This window comes from Bidens hawaiensis, unplaced genomic scaffold (genome assembly GCF_021521415.1).
Source record: "Bidens hawaiensis isolate Kalapana, Puna unplaced genomic scaffold, B.hawaiensis_p1.1 tig00002338_1, whole genome shotgun sequence".
In the NCBI taxonomy this organism is placed as follows: Eukaryota; Viridiplantae; Streptophyta; class Magnoliopsida; order Asterales; family Asteraceae; genus Bidens; species Bidens hawaiensis.
This window is the reverse complement of record NW_027491126.1, coordinates 2457006-2475921: the sequence shown is the minus strand read 5'-3', so window position 1 is coordinate 2475921 and position 18916 is coordinate 2457006. Positions and strand designations below refer to the sequence as shown.

General features: G+C 34.9%; 3 protein-coding genes across 3 annotated transcripts; 2 read left to right on the top strand and 1 right to left on the bottom strand.

Moving 5' to 3' along the window:
* The first annotated feature begins 1669 nt into the window (after positions 1-1669).
* On the top strand, positions 1670-6776 carry LOC143618778 (SEC12-like protein 1). The gene is made up of 10 exons (XM_077090876.1): positions 1670-1932; positions 2017-2114; positions 3539-3671; positions 3790-3881; positions 4094-4193; positions 4300-4372; positions 4480-4600; positions 4687-4806; positions 4965-5035; positions 6330-6776. Exons 1-10 carry the CDS (start codon positions 1756-1758, stop codon positions 6521-6523), a joined length of 1179 nt encoding a protein of 392 aa, XP_076946991.1. The 5' UTR covers positions 1670-1755; the 3' UTR covers positions 6524-6776.
* A 3042-nt stretch (positions 6777-9818) lies between these two features.
* LOC143618699 (phytol kinase 1, chloroplastic-like) lies at positions 9819-13372 on the top strand. Its single transcript, XM_077090804.1, has 6 exons — positions 9819-10073; positions 12097-12182; positions 12267-12398; positions 12493-12608; positions 12684-12798; positions 12903-13372. The coding sequence occupies exons 1-6, from the start codon at positions 9819-9821 to the stop codon at positions 13093-13095; spliced, it is 897 nt and encodes a 298-aa protein (XP_076946919.1). The 3' UTR covers positions 13096-13372.
* An 81-nt stretch (positions 13373-13453) lies between these two features.
* LOC143618503 (uncharacterized) lies at positions 13454-15314 on the bottom strand. The gene is made up of 4 exons (XM_077090702.1): positions 15129-15314; positions 14892-15011; positions 14005-14235; positions 13454-13856 (listed from the first exon to the last, which is right to left on the bottom strand). The coding sequence occupies exons 1-4, from the start codon at positions 15312-15314 to the stop codon at positions 13524-13526; spliced, it is 870 nt and encodes a 289-aa protein (XP_076946817.1). The 3' UTR covers positions 13454-13523.
* Positions 15315-18916: the final 3602 nt, after the last annotated feature.

Sequence of the window (18916 nt, the reverse complement as noted above, 5' to 3'; positions counted from 1 at the left end):
AGTAATAATACCTCAACTCCACGTTCTAGGACACATAATAAGTCAAACACAATTAAATTGATGGAATTGCAAAAGTGGACATACAACATGCTTATTTCTTAATCGATTTTCATGTTTAGAGAAAAACTACAAGTGCCATAATTTTTAAGAATAATTCTTAAACATATTGGTATTACGTGTGTATTGTAGTCAATTTGTTTAATAAAAAGTATAAAAATTAAAAGTTATTTCTCGCGGCTCTTAACTTATGATTGGCTTAAAAATAAGCGTGCATGTTTATACTGTTTTAGTTGTTCAAATACATATTACTACTTAGCACTTAGTACTTAAAGTTACGTGTAAGTGTATACTTACATCCTTTTTTGTCCTAACATTTCATAATTTACTCATATGGTTCTGATTATTTTATCGGTCAATATGCTTTTTGTGTCTAAATAAAAGAACCTTCAAATTTGATGTTAACTATATGTAAATACCTACCACACATCACTAGATTGGGCACCTATTCTACACCATGAAAGCATGCCAATAAGATGGACTAGTGTTGAAACTCATCATCTTCATAATCGAATTGAAATAGCGATGATAGAAGCAACAACGATGATTGTTGGGTGACTGAGTCATAACTTGCGACTGTTTAACTTTATCATTCAATATCGATGAATCAAATCATTAGTATCTTCTTCACAATCGTAGTGAAGTCGCGATACATCCTCGCTAGGGTCCAAACACGTGATTGATTCAATCGTACCCTTCAATATCAAACGACTCACTTCGCTGCTTTCGTTGCAATCGACTACAGACATTTTCATCGGTTAATCGAAGGTTCGTCCATATTTTTTTTAAGAATAAAATTTAGTACATTTTTATTCTCTAAAAACAAATCCACAAACACTTACTTTTATACTCGTTCCGTCCCGGTCAAGGTGTCTTAGTCAAAGTTTAAGATAGATTAAATTATTATTTTTTTGTTTACCAAATGACAATAATGCCCTTAAAAATTGGATTTATAAATATTATTTATTAATGTTAGTTGTGTCTGTTTAAAGGTAACCTTGAAAGTTGGTTAATAAATTTTGAAAGTGGACATTTGTAATGAGACAAATAAAAAAGAAAATGTAGACACTTTTATTGAGAAGGAGAAAGTATCTCATTGACCTCAAAACAATTACAATAAAGTGACCGGTAAACGGACAACAAGCTGCGCAACAGCATTTTAAATACCAAAGTTTATCCAGCTAAAAACGAAGCTTTTAAACTAAGGAGCCGAAAAAATACCATACACGACTTACTAAACCCTAACTTCACAGCATCCAAAGCCTGAAAAACCCTGTTTGTCAAAAGCTTGGTTAAAACTTAAAAGTGAAAAACCTTGGGATAAAAATTCTCGTCACTTTACTCTTGATGAATTTAAATATATATTTATTAATAAAGAAACTTTAGATACAAGAAAGTGTTTGATATATTCCTAAAAACTAAAAAGATAAAATTGAAATGTGGGACCCCACTTAGTATAGTAATCAACGGCCGATAGCCGGCCCACGCGTAAACAACGTCGAATCGTAAAACCGGATATCCGTTTTGATCCGATACGATCAGAGTTGACCCGCCTACTTGATGATGTGATTATATCGTTGACTCAAACCTTCATTAATCATTATTATTATTATTATTATTATTACAACAACAGCCATTAACAAACAGCTTTTTAAACCGCCCCCAAAATTAGACCCTCAAACCAAAACCCTTAGCAAAATGGACAACGGCGGCGTAGCGGCGGAGCAAGGGACGGTTACCTGTGCCACGTGGATCCGTCGGCCGGAGAATGCTCATCTAGTCGTCTTAGGGAAGTTGAAGCACGGCGATCTTCCTGCTTCGTTACAAATTTTCACGTTCGATCGAATCACTAACTCGCTATCGCCTTCGCCTTCGGTATTATATCTATTTGTGTTTAATTTAAATTATTAATTACTGGTACACGTGAGTCTAGTGGCGTTAATTCTGTTATTACTATAGGCTACTTTTGAGTTTGAAGACGGATGTGATCCAGTTAGTCTAGCGGTGCATCCGAGTGGTGATGATATTGTGTGCTCTACGGCTAAGGGCGGATGCAGGTATACTCAGTTAGAATTGTTATTATTACTGTAATTTTTGAATTTATATTTAGAATCTATGCTGTTAATGCTGTGAAAACTCAGATATCGGTCAAGGACCAGTAATTGATATATATGCTATCGCGGTTGGATATTGGTAATTTTAATATCATGCAAAATTTATATATATAGCAATTTAACACTAACAATTCAGTATATTGTCCTACCATTAACAAATTAACCTTTTGCAAGTTGCAAAACACTAACAATTGTAGCAAGTAGAAACTGATTAAGACTTAAAACAGTAACATTAAACACTAACAATTGACAATTAAGACTTAAAACACTAATATCAGCAATAAGAAGAAAGACGAATGGAAGAACTAAGAAGGAATAACGCTGATATTATCGTTACCGATATTCTGACCAGTATATCACATGGGGACTGATTACCGATATAGCACCAATATTGACTGCATAGGTTAGAATTTGTAGTTTATATAATTTGCTCTTAACCTTAGTAATAAAATTATATGGTTGTAAAGTGATTATTGCTATATGAAGTGTTAATCATGGGTTGCATGTGTAATAGTTAAAGTTGTGATTTAATAATTATTATGGATTGAAACAATCAGATATTGGATAATAAGGTAATTATTTAAATAAATGATAAATGTGAATTACTAATTACATAAAATTCCAGCCAAACATCCCCCTTATGACTTTTGGAAAGAGGAAGTGCAATACATACAATTGTGATATAACATATACATGGAGCTGTGAAGGGGAGTTGACTTTTGGAGATTTATACACATGTAAACTGAAAACTAAGTTTTGGTGTTCGATGTGTTTTAGTGGAACACTAGTAGAAAAACTTTTCAAAGGATGTGTTCTTGTTTGGTGGAACCAAGGAGCATACTATAGAATCTGAGTATTTTTTTGTTTTAAGCTATCAAGTGTTCTGTCATTTGTTTTATTACTAAATCGCTTAGTCATGTTATTTTTTTAGTACTATATCTTTCTTTTGTTACTTTTGTGCTCCATATTTTTTGAACAAATAGTGTGTCCATGAATTCTGAATCTTTCTAACTAGCAAACTTTAGTAAACATGCCTTAATGGTCATTGTTCAACATAATATTTGCTTTCATTATACGTATGCTATTTTATTTTTAAATTTCGACTCTTATGAGTCGTGTCACAAGTTTAATTTTCTAGTTGTCCAAAATTTTTAGTTATGATGATGATGACGATGTCATGTTGCCATGGCGCTACTGTTAATATTGCAAGCCATATTCAAGATACATAATATGATATTACATATTTACATTCACCATTTAAACTTTCTGTAGAAGCCTTTATCTGCTGATCCTATTTGACATATTAATAATCCCAAAGACTCATTTGATAGTTATAGACAGATTGACCTTTTATATCTTATGTGCAGGTTGTTTGAAATATATGGTCACGAGAAAAATATTAAGATGGTGACTAAAGACCTAAAACATCTTCAAAACGTGGGACCACAAAAGTGCTTAGCCTTTAGCACTGACGGATCTAGATTTGCTGCCGGAGGGGTGGTAGGAATTTATAACTTTTCTTTTCTCTTTTCGATACGGATATTTGATAACTGGTTTATGATAATAGCTTTTTCCTCTGCTCACTACCCATGATTAATATTTTATGAATTAATTAAAGGACGGGCATCTCAGAATACATGAGTGGCCAAGCATGCGTGTCATAGTAGATGAGCCAAAAGCTCACAAGTCATTCAATGATATGGATTTTAGGTAGGTGAATTTTGAATATTAAATGCACTCTAAGTTTATGAACTTTGTATTAACGTTATTTTTGCAAACTGGTATGTATACTTAAAGCTCTTAAAATGTTCTGCTGTGTTTCTTGCCAATTTTAACCGGTTTACTTACGAATAAGTTGATTCAGGTTACGTTTTACCAATCTAATGAAGTTTAGTGTTTCTACATTCTTGTCGTACTCTCAGCCTAGATTCAGAGTTCTTAGCTTCAACATCCACAGATGGCTCTGCTAGGATTTGGAATGCAAATGATGGTGTCCCAGTCAACTCTTTGACTCGAAATTCAGTAAGTTTCAATTGAGAATTAGTAAAAGAAACTGTGGTGCAACACGAATCTCCTTATTAGTTATAGGGTAATTGTTATGTTTTTTACTTTTTTTCTCTCATTGCAGGATGAGAAAATTGAGCTATGCCGATTTTCCAAGGACGGAACAAAACCATTTTTGTTTTGTACTGTCCAGAAAGGTATATTTACATTTGCATAAAGTGTAGTATAATTCGGTTTTTTCTTCTTTTGTAAATCCCTTTTTGGCTTTACGGATTTCAGGATTTGTAATTTTATATATATGCAGGCAATAGATCAATCACAGTTGTCTGGGACATTAGTACATGGGAAAGAATTGGGTTCAAAAGACTTCTTAAAAAGCCTGCATGTGTTATGTCGATTAGCTTGGATGGAAAATATTTAGCTCAGTAAGTTTATCAGCAATTCATTGACACTATTAGTAATTTTTGTACGTTATATCTTGTGATTTTTACTGAACATATTAAGGTTACAGGGCGAGTAAAGATGGTGATGTATGTGTAGTAACAGTAAAGAAGATGGAGGTTTCTCATTGGAGTAAGAGGCTTCATTTGGGCTTTCCGGTCACCTCTTTGGATTTCTGCCCAAGTGAAAGGTAAAGCAACCTATGTAGGCGTGGTGTGTTTAAAGAAGTTATAACTTAGAAGTAATATTTTAGTCAAATATGAATGCAAGATTTGTATTGTTATAATAACAATCTAATTGCACATCAAGCAACTAACTCTGTAATGTAATGTGTCGATGCTTTTACAGGGTTATTCTTTCGACTTCTAATGAATGGGGAGCTATGATAACTAAGTTAAATGTTCCTGCAGACTGGAAAGGTCTCTCTTTCTCTCTCTCACACACAGTCACACATACACCTCCACATAATCTACATGTTCGGACATTTTAAAAAAAATGTTTTTGGACAGAGCTACACACACCACTGACATACTATCCATACACCACTGACTTGTCATAGAAGACGTATACATTTTACCCAAATAATACGGGCCGTATGACCCTATATGGCCCATACGATATGGCAAAAATGTTCATACGAGTAATGGCCCGTATAAGGTGTTTTACAAGCTGTTATACGGCTTTGTATAACTTTACAGAAACCATAGTTATCAAATGCGATAAGCGCTCGAAAGCGTTGAGGCTGGGCCTAGCGCCCAGGCGATAAGCGCAAAAAAAGCGCCCGATTTTAAAAAAAAAGCGCACATTAAAAAACAAATTTTTTAATTCAATAAACATTCATTTTAACTATCAAGAACAACAATTTGATCCATTAACACATTTATCATAATATCCAGATTTCCAAACATTAAAAATCTAAAACCTAATCACAAATTCTGAATATTTTAATCATTTAGTAACTGAAGTCAAATAATATTTAATACGCATGGGAAGTTTGGGAAAAGATTACGGTGCTTTAGTGGATTTTTAGTTACTCCTAGAGAATAGTAACAGGTTGTTTAAATGATATTTAACATGCATGGGAAGTTGGGAACATATTAATGGCGCTTTGAATATCTGAGGCATGCAACTCGCAATTAATGCGCATGGCGCTTTAAATGCGCTTAAGCGCAAAAAGCGCTCGATTTTAACAACTATGACAGAAACTATGACAATGGTGTGTTATTTAAGAAGTCATATGGGCCATATGATGTAAAGTTTGCTTTTATGCGGCTTGTATGACGTGATAGATGCGACAAGTTTATGGTTTACAAGGGTCATATGGCCGTATACATTTTCGTCAAATCGTTCGGCCATATGTCCCCTATATGGCCGTTATAATATGGCGAAAATGTTTACACTGGCCCGTATAAGGTGTTACACCTGCTGTTATACGGGCTCGTATAACTTTACTGAAACTGACTAATGTGACGGGTTAGATGTGTTGTGTAATAAGTCATACGGGTCATATGTAAAAGTTTCTTTCATGCGGCCCGTATGATGTGACAGATGTGACAAGTCTGTATTTTGCAAAAGTCGTACTTGCCATATAACCTTATAGGGCCCGTATGATGTGACAGACATGTGCATATGGTGTATGAATATCATCATCCTTTTTTTTTGCTATTTTTTGTTATTTTCACATGTATTTATTATGTTTTCTTTGTGGTGCAGAATGGCAGATATATCTGTTGCTTCTAGGACTGTTTTTGGCATCTGCAGTCTTGTTCTACATATTCTTCGAGTCATCTGATTTATTTTGGAATTTCCCACTCGAAAAAGGCCAACCTACACGACCAAAACTTGGTTCTTTTCTAGGAGATCCTCAATCTGATGACAAGAACATGTGGGGCCCTGTAGACATGTAAACACGGGCCCGCTTCTCTAAACCCTCATAAATGATCCCATGTTTTCAACCAACTTGTAACTGTTTGTTTCTCAGGTATCTCTCACCCTCATAGAACTAATGCACATTCGGTAACCATATGCCGAGAGCAACACGTCAGTGCTTGTTGGCTAAATTGGCTTTTCTTACTTGATATTTGTAATAGAAAACGACGAGTAACCGATGACAGCCCCCTATGATAATTTATGTTTTGTTTGTGGTTTTGTTCTTTATATTTCTGAAGTATGAGATTGAGTTTATTTTTTTTAACTTGAGCTTGGATTGTGACAGCTTACCTAAGCTTTGTTGGTGTGTCAAATCACCAATGATTGTTGATGGTATAGTTGTAGGTCGATTTCAATAGTACACTAACTTTTACCATTATTTGTTTGCATATATATTATTTCTGCAAGTTTCACATTGATAAATAATCCCCTAACTTTAGTAAATGTTGAAGTCATCATAATATCAGTATATCTACAATCAATCGACAATCATATAGTTAGGTTTGATTTATTTAATTCTTTGTTTTCTAACTCTGTGTAAATATTCACATAATAATGCATAAAGACTCAAAATGAAGTTTAAAACAGCTATTATAATATTTTTGGGATGTTACAACTTACAAGTAACTAATGAGTTGGTGTACTTGTTTACAGCCATACCTGTATTGGTTTTGACATGGTTTAAGTTTTGTTTTTATTAAATGTTTTTGAAAATATATGAAATTACTTTATAATGTGCTAACTATCTTGCAATATATCGACTTTCGGGTCCATAATAATACATAAATCATTGCAATTAAATCTTAACTAATACACCGATCTCCATTTAATAAGTCAAAATTTTAATTTGATCAGTTTAAATGTAGGAAGAATTATGCGAGCTCTGTTTGGAATTATAAATAAAAAGTGCAGAAATAATGGAATAGAAATATGAAATTAGAAATAATAAGAATAACATTGGTTTTCCTTATATTTAATCAAAACGACGTAGTTTTGACTGATTTTGCTTCTAAACTTAGACGATTAACAACACTGTATTCACTTTCCCTTTATATAATAGCTGCTTTTAGATATAATGATTAGTAACACCTTTTTTATTTTCCTATCATTTTTCTTGTAAAGTTATAACTTACAAACATTTATGGTTCTTTACATTGTTCTTAGAACCGAGTTGTACCACCACAATCAGTCCCGTTGTGTACTCTTAAATCGTTTTTTATTTGGACCAATTGATTATAGCATTAGCCGGATGAGTTGTAGTGATGTTTTTAACAGATTTTTTCCCAATGAAAACAAAAATGATTTTTTTCTTTCGAAATTTCAATTAACAGTTTATTTGTTGCTTCAAGTTGCATTATATATTGCTCATACTCCATATTTTGTTATATATAACAAAGACAGGTTATGGCACAAAGCCTTTTTATCCTCTCAAGTGTAGGAAACGACCACAATCCAACATTTGTAATTAGCTTCACAACATATCTATATATTCATGAATTGTATGTTCACGAGTTACTTGTGTTTATGACCTTTCAATCAAAAAATTTAACAATGAAGGTTTATGACCTTTCAATCAAAAGACTGTAGATTCTAGTTTCATTTTAGACAAAAAAAAAAAGATGTTATTAGTTGTTAAAATAAAAGGCTAATTTTCTATGTCACTTCCTAATATCTAAGATTTTACCACAATCTCAATTTCTTTCTATGAAGTTCTTTTGTGTTTTTAAAGTTAAAGGTTCAAATTGGTTTCTACATTGAAATCCTCCTTCATTTTAAAACGACCCGATCATCTCAACAAGGAGACGCTATAAAAATTTCCTATATATAAATTTCCAAAAATTCTTCATAGTAAACACTATTTAGTTTTTGCTTAATTCCATTGTGGTTAGTGGATGACGCCATGTGATTGGTTCAAGTTTTCTATTTGGTATACACTCATAGCACAATTTACAAGCTTTTATTGCATGTCATATGTTATTCATTTTTATATTTCTTCCACTCGAGTGTTAGTGAAGTACAAAGTAGTCCTTATGATTTACTTCTAGTTTTATTCAACCGTATTATAAATTTATTTAACTATTATTATTTTATATTATATTGATTCAAGCCCGATAAAAAAATCCAAGTTAATGTGTCTCGAAGTGTGTGCCCAATTCAATGTTTTTACGCATGGGTTTACATAAAAAAAATAGTTTAAACCCTTGAAGAATTAAACTTTTTCCGTATGTTAACTCGTAAAATTTCAATTTACTTTTAAGATCCTTCGTAGTGAGGCGCTTTGGCCACCCAAAAAGTCTAAAGCGCCCAGGAACACCGCCCCTGAGGCGCTTTGGGCTCTTAGAAGGTGGGGAGCGTTTCTTACAAAGCGTCGGGTGATGGAAGAAGATGACCAGTGATTGATGAGTTGGGTTTATTTCTTTTGTTTTTAATAAAAAAATAATAAATAATAATAATAAAGTAATAATTGGAATAGCTCCATGTATTGCACCTTTTTTTTAGGAAAAATGGTTTTTATTGGTCCCAATTATCGTCTTTTGGTCACTGCCGGTCCCAACTAACGAATTGGCCGCTGACGGTCCCAACTTTTAACGTATTTGTTCCTAACGGTATGCGACTAACAGAAATCTAATGTCGTTAGTTTCAGGTAGCCGGAAAAACGTTTTTAGCCTGAAAACACATATTTTTTCCTGAAAATTCAACAATTTTGTCCCTAACATCATGGTAACTTTGTATCGTACCTTTAAGAACCTTTTTCTAGTCAAAGCCTTAATTATTGAGGTCACCAAAATCCTAGAACCATCGTCGGAATCATTTGATGGTGCTTAAGTGATGGAAGTTGGTTGGCAGTGAGTCAATTGGTAGTGGTGGCGTTGTTCAGGTGGTGTTTTCTGGCAAAAAATTGACTTTCCCGGTAAAAAAAACGTTTTTCCGGCGACCTGAAACTAACGGCGTTAAGATTATGTTAGCCGCGGACCGTCAGGAAAAGATACATTAAAAGTTGGAACCATCAGTGACCAATTTGTTAGTTGGGACCGACAATGACCAAAAGACAATAGTTTGAACTAATAAAAACTAATTTTTCATTTTATTTATTTATCAAAAAGCCCTTATTTATGAAATGAAAGAATGTGACACCCTATAAAAACGACAGTGGCACCATTGATTTCCACCCTTTTCTTAAAATCAGTGCAGTTACCCCACAAGGCCACAACACACACACACACAAAAAGTGAATACACATCCAATTAGATTCACATTTACTACACTGTCTTCATGGCCACCCATACTCACTCATCCTACAGCTGCATATCAATCTCCGCCATCACCACCACCTCCTTCGCCCGCTATCCGCCTCATCTATTTCGAAACGCTTCTCTTAATGCTAACATTATTCGTCTTCCACCACGTGTTTTTGCTGCACCTCATCATCTCCTTCAGGATGCAGGAGCAAGTGTTCTCGTTGTTGCGGGTGCGTATGCGCTCGTCTCTGGTTTTGATTCTCTCTCGCAGCGGCGGATCATCGAGCAGGTTGGTTAATCTCAATCTGAAATGATATTATGAATTGAGTTTTACAAAGTAAACAAAATGTCCATCCAATCACTTTCTAATCATTACTTTACTAGAATTTTAACCAATATGATTCTGCCACATGTTACTACTGACAAGATTTTTAGACTGTCTTATTCTCTGACAAGTTTTTTTTTTGGCATTAGACGAGATTTTTTTGGCTTACGACAGGATTTTTTAGGCGCCTGACGAGGACATTGATTAATCCTCTCATGCCTACTAATTGATTGATGTGCCTAAGATAAACAAATGATTCAGTTGATATATTCGAATAATTAATAATTTAAGTCATTTTCAATTAGGTCTTGCTTTAGCTTCTCTAGGGGTTATTACTTTCTTTGGTAGCTCAAAATGGCTTCCGACGGGATTTTCTTGTCCTATGACAAGATTTTTCGGACAAGTGGCAAATTCTGATTGGCTGAAAATCTCGTTGGTTAATGATTAAAAAAGTGTGTGGGTCAATGAGATTGATGGTGGACATTACTGAAAAGAGATGGTCAAATGGACATTTATTTACTTTAACCGGTCAAATAGACATTTTGTTTAGCTTCCTGTATTAAATACATTGACGGGTTGTTTCTTGTTTAGCTTACTTAAATCAATCTGTTTAAATATACAAATCAAAGTAATAGTTTGATTAGTAAATTGCATGACCAAATGATCTAAACAGCTACAGAATTACAAGAAGAGTACACAGTACTGCTGTTTATGTAATTGTACCCTGCGCACTATTTTCACTTTTACAGCACCTGCTTTTATGGCTCCTTGCTTTTTGCTCCTTGTGTCACATATGGGATTATTTTTTTAATAAAAAAGTGTTTTTTTCTTTTCACTTTTGTAAAAAGTCATCAAAAGTTCAAATTATTTTCTATTTATTTTTAAGAACTATGGTAACTAGAAGGTTTAAACCCACTCGGGTCACCATAGTTTTAAAAAACACAACAGAAAATAAAAAACAATATTGTTAATAATCTTTACAAAATTTATAATACTTGCAGTTACTTGAGTCTTGTCATTAACCTGAAATACCAATTATTCATCACCTAACATCCATAAAGGCACTTAATTTCCAGCCAACCAATTACAGCTAATCATGTATTAAATTTCCCTCAACATCCCTTAACTTTCTGTTTGGAAACTTATAGACTGCAAGGGTAAAAATGGAATAAAGTTATAATTTGGCTGTAACAAGGTTTAATTAACTGTTTGTTGCCCCAGGCATAAATTCACATTTAGATGAAGTCTTGATGTCTTTGCATGATTCGGGTGATCGGGTCGAATGAAATTTTTATTTTGGTAAACGGGCTTTCGGGTCAGGATATCTTGTTGGACACCACCTAAAACCCAAATGAGGGCATCACTGTCTAAAAGTACCAACTATAGTATTTTAGTACAAAACTGCAAGATGCAAGTTGTTACGCCTTGTGATATTGACAACTTCAGCCTATTATTTTCAATCTTTGTGTGGTCTATTGGAACTTAAATGTATGTTTCATTTGTCATAAGTTTTGGTAGGTGTTGTGTGATCCCCTACCACTTTTTTATAACTTATAAGCATGTTACACACCCTATATACGAACAAAAAAAGGGGTGCGGATGAGGACGAAGGGCATATAGGCCGGGACCTCTTCACATAAAGATGAATGATACATAACCATACGGTTGTTTATAGATGTGGCAATCTTTGTTGGTTAAACCATGTAATTATCAAGGATAAGTCAAATGGGTTGGGCCGGGTTGATTCGGCCAATACTGATTGTATTTATCCGTAGTTGATGCATCAAATATGATTATGAAAGCTGCATTCTTACAGTTAACCTGTTTAACCCATTTGACAAGTTTTTCTTTTAGCTAATATTTTCCGCTGATTTTCATAGATAAAAAAACACGATCCAAATTGACCATTTGAATATTAAAGTCAAACTTAGGGTTCTTTGTGGAATCTAAAGTAAAACATAAATTGGCAGTTGAACTTATTTATTAGATTCCATTCTCCTTTCAGAATCTAAGCAGAAAGCTGGTTCATATATTATCTGGACTGCTTTATATGGGTTGTTGGCCAATTTTCAGGTATTTTTCAGCTTTGCATGTAATTTGTTTTCTAAAAAAATGTATGGGTTAAACTCTTACCGTTATATTTCAATCCTAGATTAGTACTTCAACCGAGGCTCGCTATTTTGCTGCTTTAGTGCCCTTATTGAACTGTGTAAGGCTTCTAGTTCATGGACTTTCACTGGTGCCAAATGAAGATCTCATAAAATCAGTCACTCGAGAAGGAAAACCGGAGTAAGTTCTCACAGTATTTTTCCCAGTGGTTTGTTTTACCTAAAAGTAAGTTCCCGAATGAATTCATCCAAAACTAAAATTGACTCGATTGCAGGGAGTTGCTTAGAGGACCTCTATTTTATGTTTTGATTTTGATTCTATGTTCTGTTGTCTTCTGGCGTGAGTCGCCAATCGGTGTGGTTTCACTTTCAATGATGTGTGGTGGTGATGGTATGTTTTCTCAACCTTATGTGTTTTGATTCTTGGTGGTTTAGAGTTGTTTCTAACATTTTAACACTAATACAGGTATTGCAGATATCATGGGTAGAAGATTCGGAATCCATAAAATTCCTTACAACAAACACAAGAGTTGGGTTGGTAGCATATCTATGTTTACAGTTGGTTTCTTAATCTCAATTGGGTATGTGCAGAAGTGCAGATGTTTGTGTATGATTTGTGTTAGTTTTGTTAGCTAAGAAGCCTAAGATTGAGGTAATAGATTGTTTGTTTTACCCTTTATTCCAGGATGCTATATTACTTCTCAAAGTTTGGGTACTTTGAGCTAGATCGGGTGAAAACAATTCAACGAGTGGCATTGGTTGCAATGGTGGCAACATTGGTCGAGTCGCTTCCAACTAAAGGAGGCCTAGATGACAACATTTCTGTTCCTTTGGTGAGCATAATAACAGCATATTTGAGTTTTGGCTTCCAGACTTGACGTGTTCGCCCTTCTTTTTGTTGTAAATGTATCATTTTTGTCTAATAGATGTTTGGATGGTAATAATTATTTACAAATGATTCAAACAATAATTATTTACTAATGATTCAAAAAAGTAAGTAATAATACCCGCTAGGAAAAATGAAATGACCTATCAATACACTGCTAACCAATAAGAAATTACCTTCAAGGTGTGGTTTTGAATATAATATTCCTTTATCTTAATGTGTATTCATCTAGGCCATCAAATACTATTTTGTTGATTCATGGTTGATTATATACGAAAACTAAGGAGAACCGTCAATTTAAACCAATAATATAAATACTAACGCACAATGAGGTATTAAAACAGACTCAAAAACAAAACATTTTAGTTCAAAGACAATGAACATGCCAATAATAGATAAAACAACCTTACAATGTCAGCATTATTGTGAAAAATCTTTGACAGCAAGTGGCTCATACCATTGAGGACCAAATCCAGCAGCTTTTCTTGCTTTTTCATTGAAAGGAGGCTTCAATGGACCTCTGAAATATGACCTAACAACCTCATGAAACTTGTTAACCGCGTCATCATCACCTTCTTCATCTCCATTATCTCCACGCGCTCGTGAACAAAGATATTTGAACCATTTAACTCCAGCAGCACAATGAGTGACTTCTTCAGGGTAAACTACTTCCTCCAGCAAATTAGCTGTTTTGTCATCACCTCCATTACGGAAACGGGAAATGGTGGTAGGTAGCACATCCAGTCCTCTTGCCTGTTATTTAATTAACTCTTATTAGTTCATCAACTGAAAGAAAAATGGACCTTTATAGGAAAGTACAGTTAACTATTTGTTTAACTATTTAATGCATGAAGATGAAATGAGAAAGATAATAATGTAAGATGATTAACATTAAGGGTACCTCATGAACACAATGTTCCACCGCAAGGCGTGCAAACAGGTCTTTTGATGTAGCAACAGCTGAGTCCCACAAACCATCATGAGCAGGTAAAGCTCCATAGAAAGAACCCAATTCCTCAAGACGGGCTGCAAGAAGCGTGAAGTGACGGCCTTCATCTTGTGCAACTCTTACAAAATCATCAAAGAACTCTCTTGGCATCGACTCTTGCTTACCAAAACGCGCAATGATATCCTGTTTAAATAATATACATACACACAAACAATCAGATAGATCATATAAAACATTTTAATTTCACAATCATTATCATAGCTACAACTCTACAAACACCTATAGCAGTAGGTCTACAATCAACAGAATCAAATGAAGGGGTGTGCAAAGTCGGTTCTGTTATGGGGGCTTAACCATAACCATAATCGACGTTCGGTTATAGAAGACCGCCTAACCATAACCATAACCAAATGGTCAGTTATGGTTCGTTTCAGTTAAGTCCGGTTAATTGTCCACTGTATTTTATATGTTTTCTTTTTCATTTATTAGTTTGATTTTGGTGTTTTAAGCTCAACTATGAAGTTTCGAAGCTGAAATATACCAGTTCCAAGCTTGGTTACGGGATCCAAGCTATGTTATAGACGGTTGCAACATAATTTAAACGTTCGAAGTTGGAAAAAAAAAGCTATAAAAGGTGCAAACAGTGAAACAGAGGCATAAATTTTGGAAAAAACATAAACATACAAGTTTCGGTTAAAGTTAGTTAACGGAGACACATTAACCGTAACCAAAACTAAAATAGTCGGTCAATCATATTCACTTAACCATAACCGTCGGTTTCGTTTGGTTATGGTTAATTTCAGTTAACTTTTTTGGTTAACGGTTGGGTTTTTGCTCACCCAAGATAAATCAATGGCCCAGCTTTCAGTATGCACAAGGCTATGCACAATCGCCTGTCTACTCTGCAAGCTCCCGGCTTTCCCGAGCTTCGGCATAAGACTAGGCGACACTAATTTCACCTGCAAATTATTGAAAAACCAACTAGTCATTTCATCGAACACTTGGTGTGCATCCTTCAAAAAACAAAACCAATAACAGATTTATTAAATTGTACTGTGAGACTGTTAGAAGCTAACATTGGTGAGTCTAGCTGGGCGGTCTGGGACGATGAGATCAGGGTGGGAATGGTTGTATGGGTTTGTAATGAGACCTTGAAGCCAATTGTTGGCTATTTGGTCCCCAAGTTTTGCTTTGTCAACTGGGTCAGGTGTGTTAAGCACACGCAGTGCTGCTTCCACAAGGGTTGTTTCATTGCTGCTCATATCTATCTTCTTGGTGGTGTGTATGGTCTTGGTTGACGAGATTGAAGAAAGTACAAATGAGTTGATCTTCAGTTTAAACAGGTTGTCAAATGTTATATCAATCACCAAACATGTTAGCAATGTATGCGAATAACATAATCCTAACGCCGTTAGTTGCGTATTATCGAAAAACTCACAACTTTTTGGGGGAAAACTCAACGTTTTCTTCTCAAACTTTTTTCTTTGTAACCTTGGATCGGATCTTTAGAAACTTTTTTCTAGTAAAAGCCCCGGTTATTGATTTCGTTGGAACCATAAAACCATCGTCGGAAAAGGTTGATGGTGTTCAAGTGGTGGTGGTTGGTTGGTGGTGGCGGTGTTCAGGTGGTGTATACCAGCCAAAAAAATGTGAACTTTCCGGCCAAACGTGTTTTTCCGGCGACCTGCAAGTAACGACGTTAGGATTATGTTAGTCGCGGACCGATTGGATCAAATACATTAAAATATGGGACCGTCAAGCGTCAGCAGCCAGTTTGTAAGTTGAGACTGGTAGCGACCAAAAGATGATAGTGATTGTCGGGTTTAATAAAAACTAAGGGCTGTTTCTATACATCTGAATGTAACCATTCAAATGTAAATATCTGATTCATTCAGACTTCAGACTGTTTGGTTTCAAACAGAAAAACATTGAAATGGTTAAAATTAGGTCTGAATCATTCAGACTTATTGTTGTTGCTGAATGGGACAGAGACTCATTTAGATCTGACTCATTCATATCTGTATAAACCAAACAACCCAATATAGCTAATTTATTTATTTACTTTTTAGACTCGATTCTTAGTCATGGTCAAACAAGTTTCGTCTTCCTCATGGTAAACTTACTAATAAAGTATTAAAGTGGCAACAAACACTTTCTTTTCTCAAAGTAAACTTTCTTCCTTCTTGTTTTACTTTTCAATAAGGCTCACACAAGGCACTAACCTTTTTTGGCCATAAATTCACTTCTTACGACTATTGATTACAAGGTTACAAACTTGCATATCACACAACTTAGACAAATGTTTTTTAAAATTGTTTATTTTAAATAACACATCATATATTTTTTAATAACGTTTATAAAAAAATTGAAAGATAATACTAATGGTGTAATCATATCATTTACCAAATTAAAAAAAAAATCATTATTATCTAATAGGAAACAGAGGGACACGAAATTAAAATTTAGACTTCTTTCAGAGTCGGATACGTGGTATCCAATATTTAATATGAGCGACGGGAAAACCAACTTTTAAGTGGCTTACAAGGTTATAGGCTGACATGTATGACGTATCCATAATATTTTTATTTTGTAACAGTTTTACATGGCATGTTAGAGCATCCACAATGGTGGATGAGGAAAAATAAACTAAACACATCATATCAGTTGCCACTCACTTACTTTCGAACACCAAAAACTCTCATTTTTCCTCTAACACCACATCCACCTTTAAACACCTCTATATTTCACATAATCACCTACTTTTATATTTTCTTTTTATAAACTAAAATACTTTTATTTAAGTATCTTATTTTTTATTTCATATTATTTAAAAAAATAAATAAATTCTAGTAAATAAATTTACATAAATAATAGAAGTCATATACATAAAAATTTAAAATTACATAAAGAGTAAATAAACAACCACACGCAAACAAAAACTAAAAAAGTTGCATAAACTAATTTTAAAAATCTGCCTCATTCAAACCGACTATTATTTAATAGACCATAACTGAATTGTAACATCACGGAAATTTCGAGCCAAAAATGTCAACTTTTCAAAGTCTAGGAATTAATTCTGCTAAAATTCCAAACTCCAAGGTTAAAAATGGAAATTATGATTTCTTGTCCTATCGAGATACGCGACGGGACAAAAGACAAGCCCATCGCGTATCGCGATAGGGCTTGGTCAAAGCTTCTGGAAGAAGTCAATGGCGATACGCTATAAGTGTAGTACCTACGTCATCGCGTATCGCGATGACGTGGTCTGACAGGTTGTGACACGTGGCACACAGTGGCACCGTCTGCCGCCACGTGACAACACGTCCGCCACATGTCGCCACGCGGCACAACGCCTGCCACGTGTCACCACGTGGCAGGTCTAGTTGGTGAATCATTAGGCCTATATCGCCCTACGCGATAGGCTATCCCAGGGACCCATCACGTATCGCGATGGGGTTCAAAATTATGTCTATAAATAGCAGGTCCGGGCTTTCACATTTTCACACCAAAATTCAGTGTTCTACTCTCTCTAACATCTCTCTACACCTCGAAGTTCGTGCCCTCGATCCACCTCGATAACCGTGCTCGATTCCTCGTTTTCCGTGCCATACCTTGATAATCGTGCCACTTCCCGACAATGTTAAGCATGATGATGTTCGTGGAGTGACGTCCCTACAAGTTACCTCGTAAAGCGTGCCGACGTGGAAGAATATTGGAGTGTCTCGTTGTGCGTGACGAAGTGAAGTATTCAAGCGGCGTCGGAGTGCTGCTCAAGTTCTTAGGGTTTCAAAAACGCCAACAAGGTTAGGCGTAATGTCAAGTGAATATAATATAATATTATATTAAAGGCTTAAACCTTAAGTCGAGGTTATACACGATACCTCGATAAAAGAAAAGAAAAGAAAACATAACAAAAAAAAAGAATAAAGATAGAATATGAATGCTATAAATGTGTGTAATACATATTCTTTGTTATGAAATTATTATTTAAGTAATAATGAGTATTCTTAAATAATAAAGAAAAGAATACGTTTCTTAAAGAAGAAGAAACGTAGGGTTTTTATAATAAACTAAAGGTTTATAAACATTACTTTTAAACTAAAGGTTTTCAAGTAAACGAGAATTGAACTAAAGGTTCATCGAGATAAATAAGACTAAAGGTCTTATGCCGGATTGTATATCCGACTAACGAATGGTTATACTCGTACTATAGGTGCGAGATAGCAAGGGAAAGACCCTCGGACGGTGTTGAAGCCGATCCCAAAGCGAAAAGGTGATACGCCCCACTTTTACACACTTGTTTTCAAACAAATTAATGTGTTATGTGTAAAACTTTACATGAGATCAAGTATCTCTAAAAACATTGTAAATAAGAGTATATGCCTAGCCCTTAGGCTGTAGTATACGTTTGTCTGGATCCTTACATATGTGGTTAAATGCGGTGGGCACATCGCACCACGCCTGGTCACGACCTCTAGCCACGATGGGCCGAACCTAAGTACGTTCGAGTGAGACTGACCTTGTGTATATTTATGGTACCTAAGTACGTCGAAACGCTGCGGTGTTTTGCTGAGGTGACCTAGTGTAGAGACTCGAATTTATAATGATATTGTTTTAACTTTGTTATTCCTAAGCCAAGATGGGCCGAGGCTTGCGTAACCCTCGAGGGGTGACAAAGTAAAAGAAATTATTTTAGCGTCAGCATTATCACCAGCAATCATTGCTGACGTATTTTTATAACATTTTGCAGGTAACCAAGAATAGAGCTTGAAGGACGAAGGGCTCAAGAATCCCATGGCTCGGATAATTTTTGTTTAAATATTATAGGATGATTTTGTTAAACTTATAAACAAGTAAATCTAAA

Excerpts from the sequence above, each read along its gene's own strand:
- LOC143618503 (XM_077090702.1), bottom strand. The coding sequence starts at position 15,314 with ATGAGCAGCAATGAAACAACCCTTGTGGAAGCAGCACTGCGTGTGCTT. Across the intron at positions 15,012-15,128 it reads GCCCAGCTAGACTCACCAAT|GTGAAATTAGTGTCGCCTAG; the intron begins GTTAGCTTCTAA and ends AATAATTTGCAG. Across the intron at positions 14,236-14,891 it reads GGGCCATTGATTTATCTTGG|GATATCATTGCGCGTTTTGG; the intron begins GTGAGCAAAAAC and ends TTATTTAAACAG.
- LOC143618778 (XM_077090876.1), top strand. The coding sequence starts at position 1,756 with ATGGACAACGGCGGCGTAGCGGCGGAGCAAGGGACGGTTACCTGTGCC. Across the intron at positions 2,115-3,538 it reads ACGGCTAAGGGCGGATGCAG|GTTGTTTGAAATATATGGTC; the intron begins GTATACTCAGTT and ends TCTTATGTGCAG. Across the intron at positions 3,672-3,789 it reads GATTTGCTGCCGGAGGGGTG|GACGGGCATCTCAGAATACA; the intron begins GTAGGAATTTAT and ends AATTAATTAAAG.
- LOC143618699 (XM_077090804.1), top strand. The coding sequence starts at position 9,819 with ATGGCCACCCATACTCACTCATCCTACAGCTGCATATCAATCTCCGCC. Across the intron at positions 12,183-12,266 it reads GGTTGTTGGCCAATTTTCAG|TACTTCAACCGAGGCTCGCT; the intron begins GTATTTTTCAGC and ends ATCCTAGATTAG. Across the intron at positions 12,609-12,683 it reads AATGATGTGTGGTGGTGATG|GTATTGCAGATATCATGGGT; the intron begins GTATGTTTTCTC and ends ACACTAATACAG.